Source organism: Diadema antillarum, unplaced genomic scaffold (genome assembly GCF_040938485.1).
Source record: "Diadema antillarum isolate AM-2024a unplaced genomic scaffold, OU_Dant_1.0 seq00001106_RagTag, whole genome shotgun sequence".
NCBI classification, from domain to species: Eukaryota; Metazoa; Echinodermata; class Echinoidea; order Diadematoida; family Diadematidae; genus Diadema; species Diadema antillarum.
Window position 1 is genome coordinate 251,587 of NW_027271922.1, and position 27,395 is coordinate 278,981.

The 27,395-nt window shown below is 39.0% G+C and overlaps 1 protein-coding gene across 1 annotated transcript; it reads left to right on the forward strand.

Moving 5' to 3' along the window:
* Positions 1 to 4,178: 4,178 nt before the first annotated feature.
* Positions 4,179 to 26,558, forward strand: LOC139743785 (medium-chain acyl-CoA ligase ACSF2, mitochondrial-like). The gene is made up of 13 exons (XM_071654240.1): positions 4,179 to 4,231; positions 9,979 to 10,171; positions 11,978 to 12,160; positions 13,606 to 13,724; positions 14,272 to 14,437; positions 15,082 to 15,177; positions 15,400 to 15,548; positions 16,373 to 16,541; positions 17,719 to 17,826; positions 20,796 to 20,947; positions 25,045 to 25,186; positions 25,770 to 25,880; positions 26,439 to 26,558. The coding sequence occupies exons 1-13, from the start codon at positions 4,179 to 4,181 to the stop codon at positions 26,556 to 26,558; spliced, it is 1,761 nt and encodes a 586-aa protein (XP_071510341.1).
* The last annotated feature ends 837 nt before the right edge of the window (positions 26,559 to 27,395 follow it).

The following is a 27,395-nucleotide window of genomic DNA, read 5'->3' on the forward strand; positions in this document are numbered from 1 at the left end:
TGTGCGTGTAATATGCGCTTTCACACTGTGAATGCCTCTTGAAGCCCTCCACGGATGATACTATTAAAACTATCCATTCCATACACGAAACGTCCTTACGAAAATATGTTCTTGTATAATAGTGTATCTGTCCTGGCAAATGGCATTCCAATAAGCATGTTATTTTTCTCAATGTTCTCCTCTCAGATAAGTAGACCCTCTGCGATGCGCTTGTCTGCAGGTAATGTAACACGGGTTGATCACCTTAATTTTTTCAGCAACGTACAAAACATGTTATGACGCATGATATTACCGTTTCTTAATGTGAAAGCGGTATTTCACAATTATATTGTATACCTTGATTGTGGTGAGATAATTTACAATTATATTGTATACCTTGATTGTGGTGACATAATTTCAGTGTCCGGGCACTAGCATTGGTATTCTATATTTTTTCCCAACCGGTGTATCTCAAAATAATTACATGTATATTGTTATAGAATAGTATATCATTTACTCATTATTTATCTAGCGATCCACGTCCGACAAGCTTTGCTTTTTAGTGGATCACTATTTTCCATAATCGAATTTATTTTCCGCTCGCCCACGAAGTATTTATACAGTGTTTTTCCTAAATATTGTACATGTTATATGTTGTTCTATAATTTGTCTCGTATATATATTACATGAATCTTTTGCAAACGTTTGAACAATATTATTTCATCACATGTATACTTTGTATTATGTTTTTTGATTTTCGATGATTGGAAATAAACTATGATTGATTGATTGATTGATTGATTTCAATCGGAGTATTAATCTCTTCATCATAGACATTGGCGACAATGATCTCTGTCATTTGTTGATGATATTGTCACTTTTGAAGTTGACTTTCTATATAAAGCAGCATGGTTGATACATTACATTTTGTTCATCATGCAATTTTGAAAGAGATGTGGGACATAAATATTGAGAAGCAATACCTCAGTTTCTGTGTCATCATTGGTGTACATGAATAGCAGAAAATATTTACGGTATATTCCTTATCATTGGGAGCAGTGATTAAAAAAAAATGTTCGAGTTATCACGTTTGATGCATAGTATGTGTAGGTCGATCAGTTATAATATCATAAAACATCCTTCCATGTAAAAAGTTTGCAATAAAGACTAGAATATAAAGAGATATCACTATTTCTCTCACTAAACCATAACTATAGACGGTTTAGTCTAGGAACAATCTTATCGTAACTATTGTTCACATTTTTATTCAGCAATATTTAACATTGATTACACTGACTAAATTTTTTTTACACTGGTTACTAAACCTAACTCACTTTTTAGATCTATCTTGAACCGCCCCCCGCCCCCTTGAAAATTTAATAGATGAAAGAGCATACCTCACTTATTTTCAGGTTACCGAAGATGAAACACCTCATTTCTCCCAGCTATTTTACAGATTTTTTTTTTTTTTATTTAGAATTTTAACACACGTCTCTATGGGGAAATATTTATCCGTGTGAGCCCCATAGAGTGTGCATTTAATACACACAAGTCAATGGAAAGTGTCGTACGCACAAAAGTTCTGCTGGATTATGTTGATCTATTCTGCCAACTCTCCCCCCCCCCCCCCCGTCTCTCTCTCTCTCTCTCTCTCTCTCTCTCTCTCTCTCTCATTCTTCTCCTCCTCTCTCTCTAACTCTGCTTAACTACACTTTGTTTTCTTTTACGTTCTTGTGGTAGTAGATCTTTAAATTCATAAATAAATGGAGTGGTTATCATCACACACGTTTGAATGATTGTGGTATTTTAATGCATTTCTTTGTTTTGGCTACCAGCGAAACATAATTCAAAATACATGAATTTAATCTGTTTGATAAATGAACGTCTTGTACAGTACTTTGTATACAATAAGCTAGGTGATCATGATTCCCCCTTATACAAGGATAGCAGCATGTATCTATATAATTATAGAACTACATCAACACTGAAAGATTTATTTTTGAAAAACCCCAATGTGCATCATTTACAAAGTGTCCCTTTAAGCAGCTTTACAACCCTTTAATGTGCTATTTCTCAAATTAATGATGTAGGTCGAAATATCGTGAAAAACACAGTTGTGATTCTAAAATTAGTTAAGAATTGCCACCCTCACCGGAAGTGGCACCAGAAATATTAGTTACCCACCCCCCCCCCTCCCCCTTTACAGAATTCCTGGATCAGCCCCTGTGTCATGCTGTTGTTAGCGTCACTCGTACATAACCATGCCGACATTCACATAACAGAAAAGAATATCATTACATGTACCAACAGCTGTCTGGAAGAGAAAGATAATTATACACGTATACTCCCATTCCCGGAGCTTTCAGGCAAAGCCTTATAAATCAATCAATCGAGTCCAAAACATACCAGCATTTTCCTGCACATCGTGAAAAGTAGTGTTTGTTTTGCGCGACCTCCGTGCGTTTAGCGAGATAATGTTCTTAGCACGCCTTTCGGTTTTTAGCAACGAGCACCAAACACCAAACCAAACGAGCCCAAAACTTATCACAGGGTGAGTTTTTGTTTTGGCTATGCAGTTTTACTTACAATCTGAGTCGATCTATATTACATGCTTGAAAATATGGACTTCTTTCCTAATTGTATTGTAATGTTATCAGGGCATAAAATAATCATGGCGATAAATCTAACCCACGTCGGATATCTTTTGTAACTAGTAGCAATCGAAAAAGACATGGTCGCCACACATTGCGACATAGGAACAGACTGAGTACACAAAGTGCATTTAGTAAGTAATATCAATAAAAATCTTCCAGTGGAATACTCAGTAACTTGAAAATTAGTTGTTTGAATGACTGCTTGTACTATTTATTCATCAAGTAATTATTGAGTTATACTGAAAGGAACACTTATCTGTTGAACATGGGCGTCAATTCTATTTCAGGATGGTGGATAAACGTTAACTTGTATGACTTACAGGGGGTATTTCTAGCGAGCGAAGGGAGTGAGTGGCGGGAGGGTATTGGAGGAGACCTCCCCCCCCCCCCCCCCCCCTCCACCTCTGGCTAAATACGAGGATGATATGCAATTAATATTGCACCTGTAACGTCAAAATATGACATCTTCACCAATAAGATTTAAGTTTTTCGGGGGGAGGGGGAGAGAACCGCTCCTGTCCGATTATAAAAGCTAATCCTAAGCAACTGAGCCTGCCCGCCACCAAAACAATAAAAAAGTTGTACAAACAAATGCTCTCATGATACAACAGGTTTGATGACAACGTTTTAAGTATCTTGATTTTAAAAAAAAAAATTGAGTGTAGAGTATCGCGTCCATAGCCAGATGCAGGACTGTTACCCATCTTTTTTTTTTTCTTTCTTTTTTTTTTTTGGGGGGGGGGGGGGGGGGGTAAATTACAGCTGGCAAGAATATTTTGTTCAATATTTGGGGATACACTCAAGCGAAGGGGTACATGTTTGCTCAGTGCGCTTGTAGCTATACGCACACTGCAAAAAGTCCGGTGTTAAATATGAAACACCGAGCTGGTGTTAAATTTCCGGTGCTCATTCATGGTGTTAGATTAACACCTCCGGGTGTCATTTCAAAATATAACATTGTTTTTTTGAATAGTTTCTTAGTTACTGCACTTCTTGTTAATTTTGAACTTCAACAAGACGATAAAGAATTTTCCGATAAAGTACTTAATTTTTGAAAAAAAAAAATGCAGTAACAAAAGTTGGTGTGGTCTCCTATTGAAGCTGGACGGGTGTTATACCATTGAAATTAACACCACCAATATCAAATCAACACCATGCGGTGTAATTATTGAATTAACTCTAGCGCAGTGTCAAAAATATCACCAGCCACATGTGTCAAATTAACACCACTAAGTGCCAGGTGAACACTTTTTAACACCGTCACAATACATTTTCTACACCTGTGGGTGTGGTCCTCTATTGAAGCTTGATCGGTGTTAGATTTAACACCTATGGTGTTAAATCTAACATCGATGTTTTTACAGTGCAGGGTGACGATATCAGGACCCCTGACGAGGTGCGAGTACCTCACTATACTTTGCATATCCGAGCGGCAACCGACCTGGCCACTATACCTAATCAAGCGGTCGCCGTCGAGAGATTTATTGAATAAAAATTATAAACATAAAAATGGCAAAAGCACGAAAGAAAACTATAAGGGACTAGATGGGGAAGAGGAGCCAGGGCAATCTGGAAGAGACAGGGGTAGGATATAAGAGGTAAGAAAGCCCCACCAACTTCTCAGCTCTATCTGACATTCTGAGCGGTATAGCCCACACAGAAGAGGACGCGGCTAGCAACAAGGGGGACAGGGAAGACAGGGACAACCACTTTAGGGCGAAAGAGATGAAAGCCTAAAGTTTAGGTCGTTATATCGACATAGTAATATACGGTCATGTTATTTCATTATTCATCTGAGTCTAAAGATATTTTAGAACATTCTAATCTAGGAGTGATTACAGAATTTGTTTTTATCTTGGGATTTCCTCCCTTTTATTTGATTTTCTAATTTCTACCTGTTGTTTAGGACTATCTGTGGTTTCACATAGCTCTGGTTGAAAGTCCGTAATTTGATTCTTAAATATTTTACTTTCAGCTTATCTTTATTAGTTAATCAATCAAGCTTCTAAAGCGCCTATAACAAATCAATGTTTGCGCTTTACAATGCCTCTTACCATTTTACACTATTATCACAAGAGATTTTTTTGCAAATGACATTCAAAATAACAATAGATGATTAGATGTAATCACAAGACACACAAGATGCTCAGTAAGCTGTATGCGTTAATATACGTAACTTATAACAAATATTACTTTACAAATAAATGTTTATGGCCAATAACCTTTATTTTGAGAAGAATAAGGTCGGAGGAAGTTGTTTGCTAATTTGAATACAGTCTTTCATGTATTCATGTCTTCACAAAAATACTGGGCTTGCGAATCTCGTTGTCGTGGTCGTTGAGGTAGGATTAGGAGCATATCGTAGACCTCGTTTCCCTGTCAGATTGAAAGCAAAAGCATTGTTGTTTGATGTGCCAGTAGGTGTATACCCAGGTAGCTCGTGAGGAATTTCCGGCAGAGAGCGGCGGGCCACGGCCGGTACGCCTACAGAACACCGACAGCTGGCCAATCGATCACCGGTTAGTTGCCAAGCGATTTCGTAAAAATCGGCCCATGGCCGATCGGTCGGTGGGAGATCGTACAGTTGCCGGTGGTGCATCGCTCAGTGACTGTTCAGACTCTTCAGAAGATCCCCCTATTTCGCAAATTTTTAACCTAAATTCGACCGACCGGATATCGACAGGTCATTTCTCGGGCATAGCTTGCGTATTACAGCCTGCTCGGCATCTCCAAAAATCGCTGGGCGGTGCCAAATTTCCAGCGGCGACACAGCAAGCTGCAAATCGGTCGGTCGCCGCTCTGAGTTGTGACAGTTAGTCGGGTACCTAAGGGGGGGTCACCGTGCATCCCCCCCAGGACTCCTCGAAACTTACATTTTCAGGATCCTCATGACATACCAAAACATAATCAAGATGTTAACAGGAACAAAAAGTGGCTGTTCTAGGTGAAATTTAATGTATTCTATTGTTTTTCATAATTTCTTATGTATTTCTTTGTTTTTCAACTTTTTCAACTTTTGCTTTTTCTTTGTTTTTCTATCAGAAATTGTCACTGACCACTTTTCTATCATAATTAGCACAAAACTAATCAATGAAAGTGATTAATTGTAAAAATAATCAGGTTTTCATGACTTTCATGACAGAGCACTGTTTTCCTGAGGAAATGTACACAAAAGCACAAAATTGTGCTCGTTTGGGGACGACATTCCGCTACAAAAATGGGCGTGACTTCGCAAAAGTATGCGGGGAAGTTGCAAATTTGGTCTCGAAAGTTGTGCAAGACTTGAACAAAACAAATTCAAGTAATTTTCGAGGAGTCCTGGGGGGTGTGCACAGTGACCCCCCCCCCCTTAAGTACCCTACTATGTAGACCCTATCATGTAAGCACATACATAATATACATAATATGTAGCACACCCTGTTGTCGTGGAAACAGAAGAAATACATTTATGTCAAATGCACCCACGAAGTTAAGTGACTGTCGGTTTATCAAAAAGAAAGATATGGATAAATACTTAGTAAAGCATACCACCTCCTTAAAAATGAGATTATGTGAAAATTGATTTTTTTTTTCATGCAACATTAACCATTTAAGGACGGGGGGGGGGGGATCCACCCCCCTCCCTCAAAGTTTCGCGCTATAAATCTGTCGCGAGGCTTCTTGACTTTGTTTGTTCAAGTCTCGCACAACTTTTGAGACCAAATTTGCAACATCCGCGTATACTTTTGCGAAGTCACGCCCATTATTGTAACGGAATGTCCCCCCAAAACGGGCACAATTTTGTGATTTTGTGTACATTTCCTATGGAAAACAGGTGCTCTGTCATGAAAGTCATGAAAACCTGATTATTTTTACAATTAATCACTTTCATTGATTAGTTTTGTGCTAATTATGGTAGAAAAGTGGTCAGTGACAATTTCCAATAGAAAAACAAAGAAAAAACAAAAGTTGAAAAAGTTGAAAAACAAAGAAATACATAAGAAATTATGAAAAACAATAGAATACATTAAATTTCACCTAGAACAGCCACTTTTCGTTCCTGTTAACATCTTGATTATGTCCGGTGACCCGTGACCCGTGACCCCCCCCCCCTTAGGTACTCGACTAAGTAGCCTATTATAAGTCTATGGAAAGTGACAAAATAAAAGGCAGCGAATTAAATGCTGACAGTTATCCATGACTGTATCCATCCTTACAAGGCCATGTGACCGACCATGACCTGGCATACAAAATTGTTCATCTACACCTGGGTGAAAAAAAAAAAATGATATATATTTTGTCATGTCCTGCTGATCAATAATCCAAGTGATATAACTTTGTGTAAACCTTGATGAATGTAAACAAACCGCTCCTTTATTTCTCCCTCTCTTCTATGCTATCGCTACGTAAGTCATCCCTCTTTTCTATGTTTTTCTATATGTATAAGACTGCCAGAAAACCAAGCTACGTTTTAGCTGGAGCACTTCTGTATCGTATTCATGGTTTCGCTGATACATTTTCTTATAACATTTTAAATCCAGTGGAAACAAAATTACTTTGTGAACTTATGTTTATAAAGGTGTGATGTACACGTGTAGGCCTACATGTATGTAAATGTACAACGATCCGATAACGCCGGAACCAATAAATCAAACGAAATCAAATTGAAATCAAATCCTAGTCTGAACTATTAATTGTGAATCATTTTGAATCTTTGCCATAACGTTGCACAGTATATTTTCCGTTATTAGCAGATTTAAATGGGGATGTATACAGTACTGGTTGAGGTGGGAATTCATGTATTTTACATTCCGATGTGAGATAATGAGAAAACTCTTATGAAATATGAAAGAGCATGTAATTTTAAGAAGGATTCAACGTTTATTTGATGAAAATTGTTTTTCAAATGGCTGAGATATCCCCAAAAGTGATGATAATAAAATACTACAGGCCACAACTTTATTAGGATCTCTTTGTTTCACCTTTTTTTTTATATCTCGGCCACCTCAAAACCGATTTTCATCAAATAAACTTTTGATACCCCTTAGAATTGCATGCTCTTTTACATTTCATAGAGTGGTTTCTGAATATCTCGCAAAACGTTAAAAGCTAAATCCTCACCTCGACCAGAACTGTACAAACCCTTTAAGATTCAAATGTGATGCCCATAATTAGATTAGAATATAAGTTGTGAATTTAGAGCCATAATCTGGTTTAAGGGTGGTTCGAGTTTTACCAGGATCCAGTATTTTACAATAAAAATAAGAAGGGCTAAATACATCTCACTATCGCGAAAACTGACTAATGAGCATGTTGATGATGCCCCACTGCCCCACCCCATCCCCACCATGATCGACGCCCTCGCAATTGAACAAGTTACAACAAATACTTTTTGATTAGTGATGGCACCAGTGTCTTTACTTTATTCATCGAGCGGAAGCACACAAATAACTCTACCAGAAGTGGCAACAGACAGATCTGGCTTTGGAGCTTCGCTGGTTATCCCTTTCCCATCCGGGCCTTATTTCAGATCTGTAGACCGCAGTGTCAGTGCTCCCTGTTAAAGAGTGCAACTCGAGGCGTGTGGACATGCAGCACATTAGGATGGCTAAGATACTTTTGAGATCTACAGTCGGCCCTGTACTCGGGAGAAGGCGAGTAAGAAGCGGGCTCCTTTGCCGCGTTCGAATTTCAAACTTTCTAGTTCATCCAGCACAAAGGTAAGCGACTCGTTTCATATAGCATCCACCATCAAACACTACCTGGTTAACCCAAGGAGGTACTAAGCGTTTTAACAGCTCTAATTCTTTCATTTGACACTGTCTTGTCATCCGATCATGAGACAGCAAGCAATGTGTGATTTCCCTTTGAGATGTAGGCCTAAATTCATTAGCAGGCATATACGATCGAATTAAAGTACGGAAAGTATGCGTCGTGGATATACTTTGAAAAGGATTGAAAGTTGTTCTCACTGAAGTCAGTCTCACCTGCCTATTGAAATGGAGAATGCCATGGACATACAAAAACTGGGTGCAGAAATTGACGACACTTAATAAGCCGCGCGCGTTTACACTCTTTTGACGGTCTTGCCAACGCGTCAGCATTCAGTGACATTTTTTAATCTATGTCTTGATACATCGCCTGAGATTACATTTTTAAAAGTTTGCACGAAACGGGTATCACATAAACATGATATACTGACGTTTTCCCCACTCTACTGGTATCTTTGGTTTTAGCCAAATCGTAATACGTCATAATACAATGTATCACCAAATTTTTTTTTAGCCAGTACCCATTTAACAGGACTGTCGATCTTTCGGGAGAAAAAACCCCAGACGCAAAATTAACAATGGCGATGCTTGTATACCATTAAAGTGACTACTTGGTCTAGAATTTCACAGCTAGCTCCGCGATGCCCCAAAGTCCAAAGAACAAATTACGGTCATCGTCATCCATGTTTTGGATAATACATTGCCATTGTAGTGGCATGTCTTTGACCACAATATTCACCAGCTGGGACATGCAGTTCAACATCGCGTACCACTGCCATTCTAAAGGGCTTTTTACACTTGTAAATTTTTGCTTAGTCCCGTACCAACGGTGGGGCTAAGGGGGGCCTTAGCCCCACCGTTGGTACGGGACTATCCTTAGCCCACTTTCTGTTTACACTCGTTTTTGCCAAAGTGGGCTAGCCCCACCGATAATCCGGTACTATCTGGCCCTGCAAAATAGCAGGGTTAGCACCGCAATTGCGGTGCCAAGCAAGTGAGTGTAAACAGAACGAAAAAATAATCCTGGGCTAAGCGACGGAGACGAAGTCCGACCCCCACTGACCAATCAGAAACGAGGTAATCAAGTGCTGCCGGCGCGTGCGTGTGCGTGTACGTACACAGCGTAATCATGAATATTCATGTGGTTTGGAAAGTCCGGGGCTAAGAAATACGAGTGTAAAAAGGTCAGTTTTCTCCTTAGCCCCGGACAAGAGATAGTACGGGACTAATTGGCGAGTGTAAAAAGCTGAAAAAATTGGTACGGGACTAACGATAGTCCTGGGTCAGAGAAAGTCCGGGGTTAAGAAACACAAGTGTAAAAAGGGCTTCACTGATTTACGTTAATTTGGAGATTAGTGGATTAGGATGACAGGTGACCGCTATATACTTGCTAAGTCGTAATCACTTCTCAAAAGCAAGGAGAAATTTCTATGCAGGGTGCATGACTGTTGAGTGCGAAGAAGATTCATCCCGACTAGGTTCCAGTAGGACCTATTGAATTATACATTGTCTTGAAAGGGAAAAAAAAAATCAGTGAAATATACAATTATACGGGTGCGCAAAGTCTAAATTTCGATACTGTTATTGGTGTCTAGTTCTAGTGGAAGAAGAACGGAGACCAGCCTTAGTTACTGCCGAGCGTCGCCAGCAGACAACTGTGCTGCGAAACTAATCAGGAAAACTATTCCCGACGTCTTAGATGAGACTACGGAGAAGTATCCTGACAAGGAGTGTGTCGTATTTTCTGCGGACAATGAACGAAGGACGTTCAGACGTTTCAAAGAGGAGGTAAGGAAAGTAAGAGTTTGCATGATTTCGCTCAATAAATATCATTCCATGCTATGATTATATAGTTTTATATGTTTATATTGACTCCTGACATGTCCTGTATTTTTAGAAGTAAAAATGATAGGCAACTCTGATAAAATAACGAAAGCCCTTCTTCATTGTAATGCAAATATCGAGACAACGGCACCCTCTTTCTAATATTTCTAATTTTCTGATAGCATGAGTCGACAAGTCTCCCGATCACAGAAGTCAGAGAACTAGCACCTTACCATGCTATGCAGGACAACAGCCGACACTTTGGTCAGAATATTACATGTAGACACATGGTAAAGAGAGATGAATGGCAAACAGATGGATGGAGAGATAAAAAGAATACAAGTGGAAGTATAGAGAGAAAGATGTCTTGTTGGACAAATTTGTCCAATCAATCTGACCATTTTGCAATATTTGGTGTTGTTGTTGTTGTTGTTGCTGCTGCTGTTAGCGCTCCCTTCCTTCGACTACCGGCTATTCACTAATTAAGAGTACAGGTCAAAACAGAGGCTAATTACCTTGAATGCCATTTCAAATAACTTCCGTGGGTGCTGTGACGGAAACGAAGTATAAGGTTTTAATTATTTTCTCAGTACGAAATGGTATGAGAATGATAATCTGTTGATCCCATCCTAGTAGATGTGGAAGAGAAATATTACACCTCCCTGATGGTCCTGATTCGGGACTGTTTTTCCTTTTTTGCATCCTCATTTGCGTTAATCATCACTTCTAATTTGAAGTGGACTCAACACATCAATAACACTGCTAATGAAACCAATAACCATTGACAATGTTCGTGCATTTCTAAGACGTAATCTTCGCATGACTTGATGTCATAGCCACAGCTTACCAACGTTGCCGTTGGTTCGACCAATAAATTGACCAATTGTATAGAGTATGCTTCCTCTGTTTGGGATGCAGCTTCCAAGAACCTCATCCACAAAGTGGAAATGGTCCAGAGTGTCTCGGAATCGCTAACATCCACATCAAGCGTCATTAAAATGCTGCAAGAACTTGATTGCACCACTCTGCAACAGCGCAGCTGTACATCATGGTCGGCCTGTCATATTCTTTATAGAGAATATGACAGGCCGACCATGATGTACAAAATACACAGTTATCTTGGTCATCTTTTGGCACAGGACTATAATATCAAACAGGTTACTTAGTGACGAGAGCCACCCAACCACATTCCTATCAGTTAACATACTCGAGAACTGAATCGCATCGTCATTCGTCCTCTCCGAGAACATGAAGAGCTGGAATTCCCTGTCCTGAGAAATACTTGCAACGCCACCAGTGGAAACATTCCGTAACCGACTAACAGTGATAGCAGTTGATAACAGTGGCTAGTCTTTGTTCTTCATATTTGTTATGTGTTTGTCAATATTTGTAAATACACTGTATTATAATGTAAATAACACAGTCCGCAAGAGTCGTCACCTTATTGAAGAAGGCAGACGTAATCAGAAAAAGAAGAAAAAAAGAGTTGGGAAAGATTGTGAAAAGCGTTCTTCCGCCAAAATACGATATATTCAAAGCATTAAATTGTCCGCTTTTCTTTCGTCAGCCCAACGATTTATGAGCCGACCATAGACCGATTCAAAGTCTGTATTCATGGTTTACGTGACTCTCATAGTACACTGTCATGGATGCACATGCATGTTGCCATGGCTACGAATGAGGGCGAAATTTCCGTCGGTGGCGTCATGTCATGTTTGTTTGTTGTTTGTTTTTGTTTTTTTTTTTCATTTTCTCACATTTTGTGAAAAGGTTGACCGACTTGCCCTCGGCCTGGTTCGCACCGGGGTACGCCATGGAGACCGAGTAGGAATCTGGGGACCCAACACCCTGGAGTGGCTACACACACAGTATGCTGTGGCGTCTATAGGCGCCATCTTGGTCAATATCAACGCGGCTTGTCGGCCAGCTGAATTACATCACATCACGGCCAAGGTGAAAGGATGTGTACGAGGTTACATGTTGATAGTCTTTGAAATATACTCTTCCAGTTTGTAACCTATCAAAACTAAGTTGTACTTGCAGCCGATCCATAAGTCAATCATGGCTGTAAAGGAAATTACTTCAATACTGCTGACATGTCGTATTTCTCTACCGCCTACCAAACATTGATGGAATAAGTAGAATGTAATATTCAGCTGTGTTACGTAGACGCCACCGTGAACTCATACTGCATGGCGTCGGCCAATTTTAGCCTCGAGTGAACAACATGTTAGCAATCGACTATATCCGAAAACGCTTCAACAAATGCCTGAACAGTATGACATTATGTCAGAAGTATAGTCGTATCAGTGTGACGCACAGTGTTGTTTTTGTTTTCTAGATAACGCGAGGAAAGATAAATTTCAGACCCAGGGCCAGGAAATATCCCTCCAAAGAAAAACAAAATAAAACGAAACTAGATCTAGATAAATAAATAAATGAATCAATAAATAAGTGATAAATGAATTGATAAGTAGGACTAGATAGACCAATGAATAAAATTGAAACAATGATGGGTTCATTGTAATGTACTGTGTGCGCCATGCCGTCAAGAATGCGACTTATATACATTCATGGCGCATGTCACCAAGCCACAATAAGCCAGTTCGGGGTTCCAGTTTGAGCATGAGCAGAAAAAGGTCATTTGTACCGAGAGACAGGTTGGTTTTTAATTTCACTGAGATAAGAATCTGTAAAGCTATGATTAGTCATGGAATCCTTATAAATGGTGCCTGCCAGTACATCCACCTGACAACAAGCCTGGTATTTGGCAATGTTAACAGAAAAAGTTTGTTAATGTATTCAAAACAGCACAATGAAATAGATGCTTCCCAAAGTGTTGATTGACAAACCATTCTGGTCACTTCATCTACGCAGGTTCATTTTTTGTTAGAATACGAGTTCCATGAATTGCTATGTTGGGCAAGCTGCTGCATTATGTCGCTTTAAATTGAGTGAAGTGCCTAACCAACTGAGAAAAATGAAAGGTCATTTGTACCCATGTGCACATGAGCTATCTCCGAACTGGCTTATTAAGGTAGACACTCTATTGAGAAGATCTCCATCTATTATGTCTATTCGTGATACTGTTTTGATGCTTTGGGGATTGTTGTTTGTTTGTTTACTTGCTTACTTGTTTGCTTGTTTATCTATTTTTCAGGGGGATGTTACACAAAACCTGTGCCAAAACCAGGGCAGAACCAACTTTCCTTTCACTCCTGAAACAAAAAGTACAAATGGTCCATCGGTTGTTTTTTAATGTTGAGTTGTCTCGCTTGAGTTGCTTTCAGTCTTAGAGGCTGAATAAAGCCCAAGTCTTTATGTACGCAAACGTCATTTTACTTGCATAAATCCGATTTAGAGTCCCATAAGACTGTTCATTATAATCACACGCTTAGGCAGGTGTGAAGACTCTGGTGTCTGCATCATCGTTTTTGACACAAGACTACTACGAAATGATCGCTGAAATTTGTCCATCCATTACTTCGTCGTTGGCGGGAAAGTTGCAGAGCCCTCAGTAAGTGTAAAGCTGAACAAACTACGTGAGTGTATGTGTGTGTGTGTGCGCGCGCGCGCGCGTGTGTGTGTGTGTTTATGACTGCATTTTTTTAAGGAGAAACCTTTTGAGTCTTGCTTGGAGAATAGTTGATGCAGTGAAAGACTGAGGTTAAAAGATAGCTAACCAACTTATAGCTACCAAAGTCTGACCCGTGAAGAAATAGGTGAAAACAGATCGAATGATACAATATTCATAACATTTTCTTCCTAAGATCTGATGGACATATCAATGTTACGTTTACTGCTATTGCTGAATTACGATTGAATGATAGTCTCAACGAGGCAGCACTAGATAAAGATTGAAGCTCGTTTGAAGATGTTACTTAAGCAAGTAAATTTTCCCGCGGAACAGCTCTTTTCGTCAGAAATATGAGAGAAGGTGCCATCTATATCTATCTTTTTAATCTGTAAGATCATTACTATCTTGACAACTCTCAAATACAATGGTAGACTGTCATAATAATATGTAGGTTTAAGTTTTATGACTTCTGCGTTTATGTATGCAGCCTGCCTGACATGGAATCTGTGGTAATGTATGGAGGAGAAAAGCGACCAGGAGTCTACGTCATGGATGACGTCATGTCGATGGGAACGGATGAAGACATGAAGGTCTTAAAGGCATGCAGGGGCAAGCTTGGATGCGATGACGCAAGCAACATGATTTTCACTTCTGTAAGTGTATAAGAGATGTACCGAAATATACACACAGATGAGAATATCCATGAAACTCGATGCTGTTGCTGTTGCGAGTCCCTGGCAGCAGCGGTTGCGCCACTTAGCAACGTATAATATTCCCATGGCGTAGTCCTTTCGAGGGAACTTCCAATCGTCGGTCCCGTAAAAATAGTCGTACTCGTCTGCATGCAGCATATCATTGATTACTACCTCAGTGGCCACTTTAGAGTCCACGCAGAAACAGGAACCATGACGATAATTCACTTCTATGGATGAGTTTTCTTTTTTAGGTGGACACTTCTCTTGCCTGATGCAAGGCCAGATTAGAGATAACATCTATACTATTATTATGCCCAGATCAACAGTGAAAACTATCCCCCGACACTGCTGCAAATCGCTTACTTGAATTCCGTAGTTTAATGACCTACTCCGATAAAACATAAAGCCTTTACTTTCACAAGGGTACTCATAATCAGGGCAGCGCAACAAAAATTAATGGTAAAATCCTTCAGCGCTATTGACGCTTCTGCATAAAAAGAAAGTTTTTTATGTTTTCTGAGATCGCGATTGGACTTACCTATGCCAGTATTGATTTGGAGACTGCTTGTGGATTTAGGCCATCTTTTGTTGTTGCCTTTCAGGGAACGACTGGCACGCCGAAAGGAGTGGTCTTAACTCATTTCAAGTCTGTCAACAACATGCATCATACTGGTCTGAGAATGAGTTTTGACAAAATCGTGAGTAATTGTGCGGACAAACTGTTGACTGAAGACACGTTTGTTATCCTTTAGTGTGAATATCAACACTTCATTAACTATACACTTGTTTTGATTCAGCAAATTTCAGTTCTCCTTTCATCCGTTTCATCTTCTCTCTTAGTTATCCTTTGCATCTCATATCACTGATAAAAGGCGTAGATAATCAAGGTTTTGTACTTTTCCTCACTTTTCATAAAACAGGATCACGTTTCTTGTGCACCGGTTCCTCTGGCACATATATTTGGCACCAACATTGTATCACTACTCCACATTTTGTTTGGTCGAAAGATGGTGTTTCCATCCCCAAGTTTCCAGGCAGGGTCAACCGTAAAGGCTATCAATGACGAAAGGTAGTACCTGTTTTGTTTTGGTTTTGTTTTGGTTTATTTTTTGTCGTGCTCCCTCACCCTATCTCTGTCTGTCTGTCTGTTTTTCTGCTCTGTCTTTCTGTCGAACCCCGTTTACCTTGAAAGCCAACCTATAGGATGATGGAGGTACTCCGAGCTCTAAGAAATGTGCGAAATTTGGTCTGTTGTCCAAAGCTCTGTATGGAAATAGGTTCTCCTGTGACATAAACTTTGTAACCGTAACCCCCAAACTATTACAAAATTTGGTCAAATGCCCCCTGTTTTGTCCACATTATGACATTTTATCATCCTAACCCCCCTCACGACCCTTCGCATACTATTGCAAAAAACTACAATTCTGTATTCGGAAATTTACCCACTTGTAATTCTTGTCCTCAAAGAAACAAACTTCCTCAGAGACATTGGAAAAGTAATCCTCAGTTGTTTTTTTTTTCCTTTGATGTCTTTTTCTCATTAACAAATTTATACTGAAATGTACACTAGTTAACGTGGAGGAGACATAATGGCAATTGCCTACAGTGCTGTTATAGGCTGCACTGCTTTAGCTGTACGTGTTTATCGTTACCTTGCCATATTCGAGACAGTTCACACTATCAGCGTTGGATGGTCGCATGCTGGGCAGAGTGATTGTTTAAAAGGCATTTGTAGAATGATCAGTCTGCATTGCTGTGAATTTGACTGTCCTCGGCTTCCAAAACTTTTCCAGTGCGGTGAATGTCGATTATTTTAAGTGAAAAGTACACCGATGCTAAAACGTGCTCATGCAACCAACACTCACCACATTCCTACCACCCCTCGTCGGTCAGGTGCACGATGATGTTTGGAGCACCGACGATGTTCATCGCGGTCCTCAACCACGAGTGGGTCAGTCAGTATGACGTCACCAGTATGAGATCGATATTTGTCGGAGCGTCGCCGATACCCCCCGAGACTCTGGAGGAGGCTAGGAAGGTCATGGGGCTGGAAGAAGTTATGGTGATTTTTCCTTTTCCTCCTCCCCCAGCCTCCCGTGCTCGTGCACGAACTCGACACCAACAAGTTACACAGCCCAAAAGTCATACAGCCCACGGGTCATATAGCCCAAAAAATATACAGCTCACAATTCCTATACAGTTCAAAACACTAAGTGAACAAGGCCCACGAGCTATAGACACTTATGAGCGTATAAGATCCCCATGAGCTCGACATTAAAGGCATACAATGCCCACGAATTCGACACTAGGCGAGAAAGGCCAAAAAGCTAGACATTAATTCACAGGGATATACGTAATGTTGGTGTAGTGTTGAGATCATTGGCCTTATTTGCTGCCTATTTTCTAACTTATGAACCTACCTTTCACCTTGTAGCGTCTAGCATGCGGGCCTGTTGTACTTGGTGTCTATGCTCGTGAGCTGTATGACATCATGGGTGTATGACTCATGGACGTATTTTCAATGTCTAGCTCGTGGGCCGTATAAATAGTAAGTGTCGAGCTCGTGGGATGCCTCCAACTTTCCTCTTCCTCTTTCTTGTCTTGTTTTGGATGCTCTTATTCAAAAGGATATTGGGAAAGTGTAGTTTCAAATGATATCTCAGCTTCGAAGAAGGAATTACACTTTACCTATATGTATACATTAATTCAAAAATTGTCAATAGATCGAATTTACAGTATCCACATGGAACTACTGTTGTAGCTCCATGGTATCCACATGTCGCATGATACAGTACACAGGATTTCTAAAGAATGAATGATATTTCTTTGGTGCGTGTTTATTCAGTTCATTGGAAATCAGATTAACCATGATAGCTTAAGGCAAGGAGAGTATTATAATACAAAGAAAATGACCATAATCGTAATTTTTAAAAGGAATATGTGGAAAATATTGAAACAACTTCTGTGCACACCCACATGGCGTTTTAAAACAAGTACATAATGTGGTCTTGGTGGTGTTACATTTAGTTTACCCCTTATTCCACTCTACTAAGATAGAATTGGTGACACTCAAGACCCAGTGGGGACTTAATGTCCCTCTCTTCCCCCTTACTAACCCACTTACAGTGACTTATACTTACTAATCCATGCTTGCAGATACCATACAATACAACACCCTCGGTTCACACTGTCCACTGTTGTATGTTGTTCTCTAAGTTTGTTTAGTTTCATACATCCAGAGTGGTTACGGGCTGACAGAAACTTCACCAGTCGCAACGATGACAACGCACAACGATACGGAAGAGAAACGTCTGTGCACAGTCGGGAAACTGTCACCTTACCTGGAGGTTTGTCTGGTCGTTCTCTAAGCTTCTTGCAGACACATTTGAACAACAACTCGACAGTAAAGTCGATCAAAAGCTCTATACCATGTGGATGAAGAAGAAAAAAACATGAAGCAAGTGCATAATTTAATATGAACGTTCATGTAGAGGGTCAACATAAGCCTTAATAAGCCCAACTCTTCCGTGTATTATACATTTAACTAGCAGCACCCGTGGAAATCCACGGGTCTGAGGGCCCCATATTTTTAGATTTATATATATTTCTTTCGCCCCGTTTTATTAGTTGAAGCGAAAGAACTTCGTGTTTGTTTATGTTTTTTTTTTAATATACATGAGTCGATCCTCTCTGGCCCCCACAGACACACATCTTTTCTCTTCATTCGTAAGCTTGAAAGAAGCTTACATTGTATATCATGATTCATACTTCTTTTACCACATTTTCATTATAAAATCATTTTCCCTCCCAACGCAATCCCATCTAATAAGTTGTCGTCCGTTCCTAATGTTAATACACCTGTTTGATCGATCATTACACACACATAACACACACACACACACACACACACACACACACCTTTTCGGTTCAATAAAAAGATGCAAATGGGTTATATATCATCATTTATATCCCTTTTCCGACGTTTTTATTTGAAAAACCCGTCTGTGCTCCTTCCACCCGATGACAATCTCATCTGACGGTTATGACTTGTTTCTGAACGAAATGCACTTGATGGATCATTCATTGTTCCCCCCTTCTCTCTCTCTCTCTCTCATTCTGATGTTCTTTAATTTCCTCTCGAGAACATGTGTCTATATAGACAAAGTCAGACTTTTCATTAAACCACCCATTCATGTGACTCGGACTTTTGTGGTATTTTCTTACTTCATGTTTTATATATTTCATGTTTGTTTGTTTTCATCAAAAAAATTGTGGTGTTTTGTGTTTATAGAATTTTCACTGGAAGTACGCTAAGTATTCCACTGCTCAGTTGTACAGGATAAAAGAGTGTGAGAACACGTGTCTGCATCAACGAAATAAGACCTTTTAGAAAATGACCCTGACTCGGATTTTTGATGATTTTTGTTTTTGACTTCAAATAATTTTTTTCTATTTCCTTATTTTACTAATTTTCGTGTTTTGTTTGTATTGTCATTTTTTTTTTCTGTTTTACCCCCTTTATTTGGAGGAATAGGATCGAGAGGGTCTGGATGTGCATAAAAAACAACAACAACACACACACACACACACAAAAAGAGAACAAAAGTATACTATAGGGACGAATGATTATTCTAGGGAAGGGAAGGAAATAGTTCATTTGTCCATGACACATGTCCGAAGTCATTATGTTAATAAGTAGGCACCCGTTGGAATCCATGGGTCTCAGGGCCTCGTATTTTTCTTTAATATTTCTTTTCCCACTTTATGGGGGGAAAGAAAAATATTTTTGTCTTCATTTGCTCCCTCTGTTTTATTTTCATCACCAAAACTTGGTTTGATGGACCATAAAGAACCACCCATTTTATTTCCACTTGTACGGTAATTTCAAAAATAGGTGGTCGGCAAAGAGAGGTTTTCCTCTACGTCCGCACATGTCTTATGAATATTCATGTTAAAGCAGCTATGACGAATGGACAGCGGCGCGTGTAATCTGAAATGGAAGGGCACGATCGGCAAGGATAAAAATTTAAGTGGATATTTAGCCGTCCTAAACAGTCTGACAATGATACCCGAAGTGAGAGCAAACTAAATGACGTACCTGAGCTGCAGAGTATCCTGTAGTTGTGCAAAATACAATAAAATAGCAGCATTCACTGTTTTCATTTGGGCACGCCAATGGCGAACTGTACGTAAATGCCCTTGTATGACCGAGCCGTATACTGTATTACCATATGAGAGCCCATATCAACGTGCACGCAGATAGTGTGTTTCGTGTATATAAACCATCGTCAATACACATACACACACAGGCGCAGGCCTGTAATCTGATATGGAAAGGAACGATCGGCAAGAACAAAATTTAAGTGGATATTTAGCCGTCGACATCACTGCTAAACGGTCTGAGTACAATGATACCCGACTTGAGAGCAAACTGAATGACGTAGCTGAGCTGCAGAGGATCCTGCAGTTTTGGAAATAAAATACGGCATTCGTAGCTTCCCGTGTACCGAGTACGCATCATGATATGCAATAAATGCAACACAGCGACAGGCTCAATGCATACACATATCTCTCTGCGATATATTGCCTGTACCCGGTACCCATAGTGTGTGTGTCATGTCTCCGCGAACGATCAGCGAGAATGCTCACTGTGCTACCGCCACAGATTGTATAGAGTTCTGTGTGTGCGACCTGAGCCTGCGAGCTGGCGCGAGCTGCATATAACCCTTTTTTATATATCGTGTGCGTGTGTGTGCGTCCAAGAACGATGATAGAGCTTTCGCCACGCACTGACGCGGGATACCAGCGCGCAAACGCTGCATGTCGGTGTTTGTCTTTTGTTTTTCTTTGTTTTTTGTACCGCTCTCGACGTCGACACGGAGGAGGAGCGCGGACGAAACCCGAACGGGAAATAGAAGAGACCCTCCCGCTGCCGACGGCACCGGTCTCGGGGGCCCGGAGCCGGCGGCTTCGGAGGAGATAGCCGCACAAAATAAACCACGGGAAGGCATGGGGGCCATCCTTACGCGATTATAATATAGGACTTCCAGACACATCGAAACGATTTCATTCATGCTGTACATTCACATCTGCGTGATCGATAAAATTGGTTATTTCGATTTTGCTGCTCCGACCCGCTTTCCAAGAAATTATGAACTGGTAGTAATGAAAAAATATTTTGAAAAATTCTCTGCTGCCTGAACAATATGACGACTACGTCAAACGATACTCGTCAATATCAATCGATCAATTTAGCGTAGAAAATTTTTCTCCCCACAACCGGATAACTTAGGCCATATTCTTTAATTCCGGACAGATGAAGATCATAGATCCCGAAACACAGACGACAGTTCCCTTGGGGTCTCCAGGTGAGGTGTGCGTGAGGGGCTACTCCGTCATGGCGGGATACTGGGGACAGGATGCAAAGACAAGAGAGGTCATTGACGACGAGGACTGGCTGCATACTGGGTAAGGTCATATCAGAAGAAGGAGGAAAATATTTAAGTTTTAATGAGTAGTTGGCGTATGCTCGGACATGCTTTACCTGAATTGCTGAATTCATACTGCTGATCAGAGGAGCGAATATGCCCGTGCCTTTTGGACAAAGGTGATAGTTGTCACACTCCCAACCCGACTTTGCTAGACACAGGGTTATCAATAGGCTATGAAACAGTGAAAACTTGCTCATCCGAACACTGCTAAGATCTCCCGAAGGTTTCGCCAGTATTTTAACGACCGCAGTATTGCACCTACAATCTATAATAAGATATTGTACTACCAAGGAGGTACCAGACGAGCCTATACCACATTGGTACACCTTGGTCAGAGGGGGAGTATTTAAGGGAAAAGGCATTGTAAAAAAATGTATGCTAAACCTGCCACTCAAACTTTGAAACAGATGCTGTAGAGAGTCGACTCTCGAGCACTTTTCCACTTTACCATAGTACTGTAAGTAATTCTTAACCCCACTTTTGTTTGAGATGTCATAACAATTGCAGAACACTTACGGAATATCTGGTTCCGCGAGCAACGTCAGAACCTTCAATATGTTACAAAGTGTAATAAAAAAAAAAAATAACCTCTCGAAGACACAAAGGCGCAAAAAAAAAAGTTTAAGATTCCCTATACGTCTTCTTACAATCCCATGTTGAACAATCGATACACCTTTAGTAGTTCGAAGGAGGCGCCTGAATGAGTTTGGAAAAGGCGCCTTCTCGTCATGCTCGCAGCAAGTTTTTTTGGTGGATATTTTGGTGGATTTGTTAAATTCTGAATTAAAGAAATTGTTTTGTTGGATAAGGTCAAATAAGTTGTCTATAAATCTTCTTAAAACTAAATGTATATTATTCAGTAATACTTTAAATAATCTTCCTAATAATATAAAAATAGATGATATAGTTATAGATGAAGTTGCATCAATGAAGTTTTTAGGTTTGGTTATTGACAATAAACTTTCATGGAAGTCACATATTGATAGTATTTGTCACACAATATCTCGAAATATTGGTGTTATTAATAGAGTTAAATATTATTTCTCTATTCCCACCCTTTTAATGTTATATTCAGCTTTGATTTTACCTTATTTGAATTATGGCATCATAGCTTGGGGGAACACACATCCAACATATCTCGACAGACTGTCCCGTCTCCAGAAAAAAGCTCTTCGAATAATTTGTCATGTTTCTTGGAGAGCCCACACCGATGTTTTATTTTCTGAAAACAAAATTTTAAAGATAACTGATATTTATTATTATTGTCTTGGCCAATTTATGTATAAACTTTCTAATAATTTGTTGCCGTCTGTCTTCACAAGCATGTTTGCGAGAAACCGCTCGTTCCATAAATATCCAACTCGTCACTCAGATGAATTCCATCTGCCTCAGGCTTTAACTAGAACAATGTTTACACAATCTATATTTACATTTGCTGGACCTAAATATTGGAACAACCTTTCTAACAGTTTGAGGACATCTCCAAGTTTAAGTTCTTTTAAGAGTAATCTGAAGAAAAATATTTTGAATAGTTATAAGAATTGTTGATTCTTTATTGGTTGCAAAGAAGTGTAAAATCCAACCTTATATTCTATTGGAATTACAGCTAAGCGGCCCCATCCATCCACTACCTCTCGTGTCCTTCTATTTTTTTTTTTTTGTCTTTTATCTTCACTCCACGCATTAAGCTGCTTTCTCTCCCCCCCCCCCCCTCTCTCTCTCATACACACACACACACACACACACATACTATTTTGTTTCTCTCCTCTCTTTTCCGGCATGACAGCGACTTAGTGTAGGGATTTGTTCAGGGTTTTTGTTTCGGATAAGTTAGGTTATAGGTCTTTTTGTCTTAGTTTCTTTGTTTCATCCATTTTCAACGCTTATCAGTCTATCAATCATATAATTTCTTGTATTACGTGTGGGGGGAATGCAGCCTACAAGCTCAGCTTTTTAGCATTCCTCCCCATTTCCACCATTTTCCTATACCTACAAGTTTTCTGTAAATTTATCCTTTACTTTGTATGATGAAATTTATGCACTGTATTCAATTTTTGTAATATATTTATATGTTTTTGTTGGAAATGAAAAATAAATGAACGAATGAATGAATGAATGAAAGTTGAAGCGGCCCAAAGAGATTAGTTTAACGGTACTATTTACCATCGTGAGCAGTGATTTTTTTTTTTCTTCAAGTTATCACATTTAATGCATATTGTGTGTAGGTCTGTTGTATCACGAAACGTCCTACCATATAAAAAAATCACAGTAAAGCCTATATCGCTATCTTATCTAAAGCCATCACTGTAGACGGTTTATTCTATATAGAAACAATTTTATCATAACTATTGTTCACATTTTGTATATTCTGCAATCTGCATTGATATTCTGCAATTGATATTCTGCAATCTGCATCAATCTGCATTGATTGATTTCATTCATAAGGTGATCTGTGCAATAGACAACGGGAAAATTTTGCTGGGCTTATTTTTAGACCTGAGCAAAGCATTTGACACGCTTGATCATAATATTCTTTTAGCTAAATTAGGTCAGTATGGTATTCGTGGAGTTATTTTAAATCTTTTTAAAAGTTATTTGAGTAATCGTAAGCAGTTTGTATCAATTGATAAGAATGTTTCTTAATATAAAAACATGAGATGTGGAGTGCCCCAGGGATCGATCCTTGGCCTATTTTATTTCTTTTATACATAAATGATTTGCCAAATGTTTCTAATATTTTACAATGCATTTTATTTGCCGATGACACAAGCATATCTTTGGCTCATGATGATATGGATTCTTTACAAGAGGTTTTTCATAAGGAATTGCAATATGTTACAAGTTGGCTGCGAATGAACAAATTATTAATTGATATGTCAAAAACTAATTTTATGATATTTACAAAGAAAAAATGTAACATTGACACTGTATCTATTAATATGTGTGGTTCTCAAATCATGCAAGTTTCTTCACTGAAATTTCTTAGAGGTTTTGTAGACAATAAGTTGAATTGGTCTAATTACATTAATTGTATTTGTATTTGGTGTAATGTTTAAACTTAGTTTTATTTGTATTATGGAATAATTGTTTGGGGTAATGCTCATGAATGTCATATTCAAAGACTATTACTACTTCAAAAACGTGCAATACGAATCATTGCCCATGCCTCTTATCTTGCCCATACCCCACCACTCTTTTGTATCCCTGAAAATATTGCAATTGAATGATATGTATAAATACCAAGTGGGGATTTTTATGTATTTATGTAAGAATTTTATATTACCAAAAACTCTTTTGAACTTTTTCACATACAATAATCAAATTCATAATTACAATACAGTACGCGAAACGCGAGTGATTTTCACCTACCTTTATCTCGTACATCTTTTTATCAACGATCTATTCCTTACAGTGGTCCTATTCTGTGGAATTCTCTCCCCTTTGAAATACGCAATGCTAACTCTTTGAATATATTTAAATCTGCTTATAAAAAAATTCTCTTCAATAATTACAACCAAATTCATTTACGTTAAGAGTATCAGTTTTTATCCTTTATGTTATGAGACATCAGGTATTTTGTTATTGTCGTTGTGTGTTGATTGTCATGTCTTAGTCTTGTCTTGTTCTTATGTTTTACTTGCTTCGAACACATTGGTAACAGAAATTTAAAGAATGTTTTTAGGTCTGCCGAAAATAAGGGACATTTCCTTTCTGGCTGCTGCCTACCATAGCAATTCCTTTTACACTGTTTAACTGATATTTTTGTAATTGTATTTTAATGTTGTTGTATGTGTTTGTTTGTTTTTATATCTTCTTTGCTTGGTGAAATGAATATTGATGATACTGATTACCATTTTTGCATTGGTTGTTTATATCCCTAACTCATATGTTAGAATTATTTTGGAGCACTAAAGCTGGGTTTTTGTTTCATTTGCAAATGGTAAATAGTGTTTGTAACCTTAATGCATCAGAGGACACATAAAGACAGCCCGCCTTCCAGAAAATCATTTACTAGTATTATGTAGATGCATACGAAGACCATGATACATAATACTCGACTTCTCTTCCTTTCAGTGATGTGGGTAGTATGGACAGTGAGGGATACCTTCGGATTGTGGGACGCATCAAGGACATGATCATTCGAGGAGGGGTCAACATCTACCCCACGGAAATCGAAAATTTCATCTACACTCATCCAGCCGTTCAGGAAGTACAGGTATCCCAGAGATGAAGAAATAGTGTTATGTTATATAAGATCCGGAACAGAGATTTGTTATTCCATCTCCTGTTTTTCTCATTCTTATGCCAATAATATTATTAAACAATATCAGTCCAAAGACGCAAAATCTCAGGAAGTTACAACTTGTAATGGGAGTACTTTCGATATTATAAAATGATATGACAAACTTATAAATGGTAAATGACTGCACATTTTCGAACACACGGTAAAGCGCAGAACACTGTGGGTACCAAGTCTTCTTCAAAGTCATTGTATTATCTTTGAGGATCGCGCATCTTTAGGTTAAGCTTTTGCAACCATAACGTTTGTGATGTTATGTAGATCAGATAGTTCAGAATTTTTCATGAAAAGTAGAATAAATCATTTTGTCTTGTCTAAATCAACATTCAAACTTCACACTGCAAGAAAAAAAAAAAATCCGACAATGATAATTCAGTGTTGTATGACCTATGCAGCGTAAACGTGTATTAGATGTATGTTTGTATGTATATTTTTTAATAGACTTTTTTTTTATCTTCGAAGAGGAAACTTTGGGTTACACCGTTATTGACTTTTCCAGGTGATTGGCATACCGGATAGCTACATGGGGGAGGAGCTATGTGCAGTAGTGAAGCTTAAACCAGGGGAAGACACAACAGCTGAAGACATTAAGGCCTTCTGTAAAGGAAAGGTACGTCGACGTGATGAATAGCATATAAACTCAATGTCCCGAATTTACGAAGGTGGTACAATCTTGTCCATGGTTTAAACCATGGACAGAGACCATATAGTTTTTATGGGGCGCCCAGTGACGCATGACCTATTTCGTTTCGAAACCAGTCCTTTCGTCGACGAAATTATCATTTTAAATAGGCTATGCGACTCTTGCCGCCCCTTAAAACAATACAGTCTTTGTCCATGATTTGAACCAAGGACAAGATTGTACCATCTTCGTGAATTCGGGCCATTTAAGGCTAGAGCATAAGGCAAGACATAAAAGACAACACACTAACACTCCTGTGGATTTGCAATAGTCCGTAGATGGTGAACTCACGCATGCAAAAACTTGGATGGCAGTGACTTTTCATGACTTTTGTAGTTGTTTTGCTGTTTGCAAGAAATCGAGTTTCCATGTACAATTGAACCCATTCACGTAAACTGCGTGAGACAATTTTATTTTTGTTGTGGTCACTTGTTCCTTGATACGTTGCTGATGTCCATCATCAACGTCGTTATTTCATCCCACCAGATCTCACACTACAAAATCCCGCGGTACATACGCTTCGTCCAGGAATACCCGATGACCGGGTCCGGCAAAATCCAGAAGTTCAAGCTGAGAGAGCAATGGAAGAACATCGATGAAGAATAACTTCGTTAAAAGAAAACAAAAGGAGTTCATTTGTACTCCATGAAAGATGATTTAAGAGGTGTACTCGGATAGTTTTTGTTGTAACAGCAGTCATGGCGATCAAAGAGTGAGTCAGTCATTTTATGTCAAGGATAGCAAAGACATGATTTACGGGTTGTCTCTCCGTCCGTCCCTTCCACATCCCGTAATTGCGATTTCAGAAAATACGCTCTACTAATATTGTATGGTAGGTACATCTGGACAGGGTATCTACAAGATATTTGTAGCACTGCTTTGATATTCGGCAATATCCTTCAAAGTCAAAAGTCAGTGACCTTTAACTACTGTATACATGAAATGACGCTCTCAGTTGTAAATTCATTTATTCCCACTGCAAGACAACCGAAAGGCAAGAGACTCTTAATTTGCTCCGTGGTCTTTAATCAAGATTAGTAAGAGATTTGTGTTTCACAGTGTGAAATGATATTGATGACAAACCTATTTTAACGTTCTAATAATGTCTCATTAACTGAATTATATTATAACCTCGTACTTAAATTGCGCTCGAACAAGTGGCGCGAAGAAATGAATTACTGTATAATGTATTAGCTAAATATAGCATGCACACATATTACGTGCGAGACGATCATCTGAAGCCATTGCACAGACAGTGTGATGCGACTAGCCTTTATTTAGATAAAACTTCAAAGAATACTTCAACGAAAAAGCATGATAATACTGTAGTTATACATTTATAAGAGACTGTTTGAAGTGGGAAAGAAGAGAAAGGGATGTTTTGCTGGTAGGGCCCAGCGTGGATAAACATGCTTTTTCAATGAGCTTTGTTCTGATAAGAAA